The sequence below is a fragment of the Leucopleurus acutus genome (assembly GCF_964270905.1).
Source record: "Leucopleurus acutus genome assembly, chromosome: 8".
In the NCBI taxonomy this organism is placed as follows: Eukaryota; Metazoa; Chordata; class Mammalia; order Artiodactyla; family Delphinidae; genus Leucopleurus; species Leucopleurus acutus.
The window spans coordinates 10096809-10104684 of record NC_139151.1 but is presented as its reverse complement, the minus strand read 5'-3'; the positions used below and the strand labels follow the sequence as shown (position 1 = coordinate 10104684).

The 7876-nt window shown below is 38.4% G+C and overlaps 1 protein-coding gene across 1 annotated transcript; it reads left to right on the top strand.

Moving 5' to 3' along the window:
• Window positions 1-523: 523 nt before the first annotated feature.
• LOC309964902 (olfactory receptor 8C8-like) lies at window positions 524-1434 on the top strand (the record flags this gene model as incomplete). Its single annotated transcript, XM_082844085.1, is given in 3 exon segments — window positions 524-814; window positions 816-1244; window positions 1246-1434. Coding segments are annotated over 3 exon segments (909 nt in total).
• Window positions 1435-7876: the final 6442 nt, after the last annotated feature.

The following is a 7876-nucleotide window of genomic DNA, read 5'->3' as shown; positions in this document are numbered from 1 at the left end:
AGTACTTTTGCTAAGCCTGGTGCTGAGTTTCTGAAAGGTAGGAGGAAGAGAATAGGTTGAGCAGTGGGCACAGTGGGGATCACAGTGACTTCACTGTCCCAAGCTTCAGGAATTTCCATAGCAAGGAGTCCCGGGTACCACTCTGGACTCCTTTCCTCTCTTGCTGTATGGCCTTGGCCAGCCTACTCATCTCTTCAAGATATTTTTTTCCTTATCTCTCAGATGTGGACATCACTTTGGACCCCTGCTGAAAGACTTTATCCTGGATTGTGTCAGCCCAAGGGAGGTGAGGAGTTGCAGCTGAGATTTAAAAACATGGAAGGAAAGGACAGCTGAGAGAAGAAAGTTGAAAGATACGGAGTTGTCACTCTGGCTCTTCTAGAGTGCTGTCCCAGCAGTCACCCTTGAGCCCCCATGGAACAAGTCCTTGGTCTAGAAAGAAAGGATTTCAGTCTCTTCTTGATGTGACATTGTTCTCTCATTTCCTCACAGATCACACCCCTGCCGATAATGTCTGTGGAAAATGGCTCAGTTCATCCTGGTAGGACTTACAGACCAAAGTCAACTCCAGATACCCCTCTTCTTCCTCTTCTTATTGAACTGTATGGTCACTGTGGTAGGGAATTTGAGCTTAATTAATCAGATATGCCTGAACTCTCATCTTCACACTCCCATGTATTTTTTGGTCTTCAACCTGTCCTTCATAGATCTCTGCCACTCCTTGGTCATTACGCCTAAACTGCTGATGAGCTTTGTGTCAGAGAACATCATCTCCTTTGCAGGGTGCATGACTCTGTTGGGTTTTTCTTTTCTGTTTCTTTGTCCATTCTGAATGCTATGTGTTGACAGCCATGGCCTATGATCGCTGTGTGTCCATCTGTAAGCCCCTTTTGTACACAGTCACCATGTCCCCTCAGGTCTCTTCTTTGCTGATGTTTGGTTCATATGTAATGGTGTTTGCCAGTGCCATGGCCCACACAGGGCACATGGTCAGATTATCCTTTTGTGATTCCAGCATCACCAACCATTACATGTGTGACATCTTCCCCCTCCTCCAGCTGTCCTGCAGCAGCACTGATGCCAGTGAGCTGGTGGATTCCATTATTGTGAGCACAGTTGTAATAATATGTAGCTTCATTATTTTTGTTTCTTATGCTTTGATCCTCTCCAGTATCCTCCACATCTCATCAGCTCAGGGTTGGTCCAAAGCCCTCAATACTTGTGGCTCCCACATAATAACTGTTTGCCCTCTTCTATGGTTCTGGGTTGCTTACACATCTCAAGACCTTTTCTGATGGTTCTGTGGGCCAGGGGGAGTTCTTCTCAGTATTTTATACCAATGTAGTCCCCATGTTGAACCTCCTCATCTATAGTCTAAGGAACAAGGATGTCAAACTTGCTCTGAAGAAAACCCTAAAGAGAGTTGCAAACTAAGCAGAACCAGTATTGCTGGGTTGTTGTGTGTGTGTGTGTGTGTGTGTGTGTGTGAATGTGTTTTCCCATAATTTTCTTCAGAACAAGGTTTTTGCCTTAGATCCTTTTTTCTGTCTAATCATGCCATTTAAACATGCAAATATTATTGAGTCTCATGATTGTTCTCAGTTCCATGCTTACTCACTGAATGAGCTTTATTCTTAACAGTGGGCTCCAGAGACTCAGCTTGATTCCTACTCCTTTTCACACCACCTCCCACTTTGCTTCTTTCCATGTACTTTTCATACATCAGCATGAATGTGGTCTGATGCAGCCACCCCTCTTTGTTTTCCCTAAAAACAATGTTAATGTAGCCCTTTCTGTTTTTTAACCATTTGAGGAGTTCCTTCTGTGTAAGTTATAAATTTTCTAGAATTTAAGTGCTCTTTTAGTCATGGTTTCTATAGTACTGCATTTCCAAACTCAGCAAAGCTTCAATAGTATCTGTGAGATATTTATGCTTAGTTAACAGGGATCACAAGTATTAGCTTATAAGTATGGAATGTGTTAATACCAATTAGGAACTGAGAGAAATGAATCTAGTTACTTTAAATCAATTTAGTCTGACTCATTGTAATAGCATCAGGGGTATGATGTATATGTATATATACATGTATCAGATACGTACATAATATGTAATGTACATGTACATAATTTTGTTTACATCTCTGCCTAATCAAATAGAATTTGACCACCTAGTGTTTACTCCTTTCTCCTATATGGTTAGACTAGACTCTGGTAAAATAAATATTCATGAAATTAATAGTTTGAACTTGTTTGATACAGATGTTTTCTCTAAAGCAAACTAAAAGTTTTTGTTAGTAAAAACTTCCTTTTTTTCAGAAAATGAGTTTTCTTAAAATTCATGGCCATAAATCTTCAAAACGGTGAAGAGTCTGGTTTGATACAGTAGAAGGAAATGCCATTCTTTTTTCAGTTTGAAGTATAGCCTTCTGCATTTCCGATAAGGCAGGTCTAGTGGTGATGGAATCCCTCAGCTTTTGGGTTTTCCTGGGTCTATTATAACATAGGTATCTTTCAAATTGACTATTTCAGGTAAACAGCACTCCTGTTTGCAAACTAACATGTTCCTCCTGAAGAATTTGGATTCCTTTTGGAAAAAAGAAGAACTGTTTGGTTTGGTTACAAAATAAATTAGGAAAAGCATGCAATTTTACCTTCAGAAACTAAGATAAAATCGGGATTTGTTGTACTACTTATTATATACATGAAATTTAAAACCTGTCTCCAGTGATTAATGAGGTTGAGTGTTCTTTCATGTGTTTGTTGGCAATCTGTATATCTTCTTTGGAGAAGCGACTATTTAGGTCTTCTGCCCATTTTTGGATTGGGTTGTTTGTTTTTTTGTTATTGAGCTGCATGAGCTGCTTGTAAATTTTGGAGATTAATCCTTTGTCAGTTGCTTCATTTGCAAATATTTTCTCCCATTCTGAGGGTTGTCTTTTGGTCTTGTTTATGGTTTCCTTTGCTGTGCAAAAGCTTTTAAGTTTCATTAGGTCCCATTTGTTTATTTTTGTTTTTACTTCCATTTCTCTAGGAGGTGGGTCATCTCACACCGGTCAGAATGGCCATCAACAAAAAATCTAGAAACAATAAATGCTGGAGAGGGTGTGGAGAAAAGGGAACACTCTTGCACTGTTGGTGGGAATGTAAATTGATACAGCCACTATGGAGAACAGTATGGAGGTTCCTTAAAAAACTACAAATAGAACTACCATACGACCCAGCAATCCCACTACTGGGCATATACCCTGAGCAAACCATAATTCAAAAAGAGTCATGTACCAATATGTTCATTGCAGCTCTATTTACAATAGCCAGGACATGGAAGCAACCTAAGTCTCCATCAACAGATGAATGGATAAAGAATATGTGGCACATATATACAATGGAATATTACTCAGCCGTAAAAAGAAACGAAATTGAGTTATTTGTAGTGAGGTGGATGGACCTAGAGTCTGTCATACAGAGTGAAGTAAGTCAGAAAGAGAAAAACAAATACCGTGTGCTAACACATATATATGGAATCTAAGAAAAGAAAAAAGTCATGAAGAACCTAGGGGTAAGACAGGAATAAAGACACAGACCTACTAGAGAATGGACTTGAGGATACTGGGAGGGGGAAGGGTAAGCTGTGACAAAGCGAGAGAGTGGCATGGACATATATACACTACCAAACGTAAAATAGATAGCTAGTGGGAAGCAGCCGCATAGCACAGGGAGATCAGCTCAGTGCTTTGTGACCACCTAGAGGGGTGGGATAGGGAGGGTGGGAGGGAGGGAGACGCAAGAGGGAAGAGATATGGGAACATATGTATATGTATAACTGATTCACTTTGTTATAAAGCGGAAACTAACACACCATTGTAAAGCAATTATACTCCAATAAAGATGTTAAAAGAAGACAAAAAAATAAAATAAAATAAAACCTGTCTCCAAAATGTAACCTATGCATGTGTTAGTAGAAGATAATAAAACCAAGTAAATAAATTAGGTGTGCCTGCAAAGCGGCTGTGGCATTTTTAGAACCCCAAAATGCATCATGGTAGGTAAAATTTTGTTTCTAAGAGTGGCAGCAGAAATATAACAGACATATCCCTGCTATTGTGCACAGTCCTCATGCTTGGCTTGAACCGTGGTTAAATTGGATTGCATTTCAGTTTCCTCAGTAGGATTGACAGTTGCCTTGCCCTAAATTTTAGGCTACTAGAATGCTAGGTATCAGATACCACACTGAGAAAACTACCCTTCATCATTGGTATGTTACCTTCAAGTCTTTTCTCTTTACATCTGCAGATATATTTAGGGGGAAATGGGAGTGATGTTACACATAAATTTATGCATTCTTTTTCCCAGTTTTACTGAGATAAAACTGACAAATAAAAATTGTATATATTTAAGGTATAAAACATGATTTTATATATATATACACACACACACACACACACACACACACACACATTGCGAAATGATTACCACAATCAAGCTAGTTAACCCGTCCATCAGCTCACATAGTTACCACTTTTTGTGTGTGGTGAAAACACTTAAGATCTACTCCCTTAGTAAATTTAAATTATAAATCCCCAGAACTTATTCCTATCATAATTGAAAGCTTGTACCCTTTGACCAACATCTTTCCATTCCCTACACCCCTTAGCCCCTGGCCACCACCATTCTACTCTCTGCTTCTATGAGTTTGACTTTTTTAGATTCCACATGTAAGTGAGATCATGCAATATTTGTCTTTCTGTGTCTGGCTTATTTCACTTAGCACTGTGTTCTCAGGGTCCATCCATGTTGTTGCAAATGGCAGGATTTCCTTCTTTCATGGATGAATAATATTCCAACGTGTGTGTGCGTGTGTGTGTGTGTGTGTGTGTGTGTGTGTGTGTATCACATATTCTTTATCCATTCATCCATTGATGGACATTTTGGTTGTTTCCATATCTTGGCTGCTGTAAATGATGTTGCAATGAATGTAGAATTACAGATATTTCTTCAAAATCTTGATTTCATTTCCTTTGGATATATACTCAGACGTGGAATTGCTGGATCATATGGCAGTTCTACTTTTAATTTTTTGAGGAGCCGCCATACTGTTTTCCACAGTGGCTGAACCAATTTATATTCCCACTAGCAGTGTACAAGGATTCCCTTTTCTCTGCATCCTCACTAACACTTGCTATTGCTTGTCTTATTGGTAAAAGCCATCTTAACAGGTGTGAGGTGATATCTCATTGTGGTTTTGATTTTCGTTTCCCTGATAATTAGTGATGTTGAGCACTTTTTTGTATACCTGTTGGCCATTTGTATGTCTTCTTTGGAAAAATATCTATTCAGTTCTTTTGTCCATTTTTTAATCAGGTTTTTTTTTTTTTTTTTTTTGCTGTGGAGTTGTATGAGTCCCTTGTATATTTAAACCCTTATCAGATCTATGGTTTGCAAATATTTTTTTCCCATTCTATAGGATGCCTTTTCATTATATGGATTATGTCCTTTGCTTCTGCTCTCTGTTTTTTGATCCCTTTCTGTCATGAGCATTTTCCTGTGTCAGTAAAGATTTCCTTCTATGAAAACACTGTTCCTGATGCCATGCTCTCTCATGCCCTTTAGACTTCTTACTGATATTTCTTCTTAGGATGGTATTTCCTCTGGAAAGTTTACTTTTACTGCGTTCTTTTACCACCACCACCATCTCTGTCTAGATTTTTCTCCTTTCCTATATGTATATATAGAATTAATAACTCATTATATAAGGGAAATATGGCTTGTTAGTATTGGGGTCCTTTTTAATTATTTAGTTTTTGAGTCCATAATGCATTCACATGGTTCAAAATTCAAAAGCTACAGAAAGGATATACAATGAAAAGTCTCCCTTACATTCCACATCCCCCCAGTTACCTACTTGTTCTCCCAGGAGGCAGCCAGTCCTATCAGTTACTGTCAGTGCTGTCAGTGACATTTTATTCACATATAATAAAGTTCATATATATTAGCCCACTGATTTTACATAAATGGTAGCATTCTATGTGCACACTGGTTTAACCTGCTTTTTATCTTATATATACCATTTCTTGAGACACACCTAGAGAACGAGTAAGACTTAGGATCCAGGAAAGAGTAAATTCAGAAGACTAGTGAAGTCCCAGGATGACAGCTGTGTAGCTAGCCTAAAAGCAACCAGTCCAGACTGGAACAGTGGTTTAGGAGGGTTTTTTCCACTTAACAATACATTTTGGATATCATATCATATATATATATATATAAATATATATATATAAAGATAGTCATATATGATATATGTCTTATATATATAAAGATAGTCTTAGTTTTTAGTACACCTACATAAAATTTTTGTACAAATGTCCAAAAAAGTATTTGAACAGTCTCTTTTTGATGGATAACTAGGTTAATCCCAGTTTTTTGTTATTGTGAAAAAAGGTTAAAATTAGTAAACCAGTACATAAATCGTTAGGCATGTGTATAGGTTTTTAGAGTGCATTTATTTAGCCTAAGGATATGTCTATATGTAAATTTGATGAATATTGTCCAGTTGCCCTAATAGAACCTATTTCTTTGATTCATGTAAGTTTAAATTACCTCTCGGTCCAAATCCACCCTTCTGTACTTTTTTTCATGATACTGGGGCTAAGCCTCTGGAGCTTATATTTCTGCTGTGCCAGCTGGCTTACTATTCGGTTCCACCAGTATTCAATGCCAATGCCAGAAATAAAAAGCATCTTAAAAATATGAAAACAAATTGAAACAGGTTACAGGAAGATGACCTGAATCGTCTTGGCATCGATTTAATCACATGCAAGGAAAAAACAGCAAGTGCTCCACTCCCAAATGTCATATTGGATATTATGTAAATAAACAACTAACCAGAGTTGAAAATATAGGTTCACTCTTTCAGTAGATATGAAAAAAACCAAATGTGTGGGCATGTATCTTGGAGGATAATCTTCCATTCAGTGTCATGTTCATGAGGTTGAGTGCCCAACTTCCCACTGGAGAATCCATGTAGGAGAGAAACACCTCCCCCATGTCCTTAGGCTCACAGAAAAGAGGCACATTGACCTAGACGCAGCCAATTGCATGCTTCCACCGGAGAAATTAATCTGATGGGAATGATGTGAACACAGTGAGACAGTTGGGAACCGTTTTGGTGGCTGCAGCATGTCCAGGGGCCGTGCCAGTTGTATGGAGCAGGGGTGTGGCGCTGTAGCAAGACTGTTCCTGCTGAATACGCCCTGCTCTTGGCCTCTGGGTTGCCTCGGTTCTGCCTTTTCTCCAAGTATAGCTTTACAGGCTCACACCAAGTGCCTGCATCCCCAGTATTCTTTCTGCAAATTACTAGAGTGACTTGCTTATCAACATAAATCCTGAGACAGGATTTTCCCCTGCGTCCATATATGCCAAATCATGGACAAACTGGCCAAAGATATGTACATGAAAAGTTAAACATTGTGAAAACTGGTTTTAGGGTGTTTTGATTCATGATTAATGATTGAAAGTGGTAGTTTTTGTAACCTCCTCTGTACCTCACTTATCAAAAGAGAAAATTCTAGCTTCCTCCTCTGGCAAGTAATGTCATTATTGGCTCTGCCAATAATGAATCCTCTTTCATGTAACATCAACCTCATCTGCTGTGATTTTGGGGTTTTGCCTCTAGAAACTGTTAGAGATAAGTTACGTGCAAATTTTCCTTCTATTAAAAAGTATGAGGAAGACAGGATCAAAAAGACTTAGTTCACCTGAATTGTCTAATTTAAGCTACTCTTAAGTCACATTCTCAAGATATTTGGTGATAATACCGTGGCACTTTGGTGCCCAGCTAAATTCAGCATAATGTTAATTTAACTCACTGTGGACTCTAGAA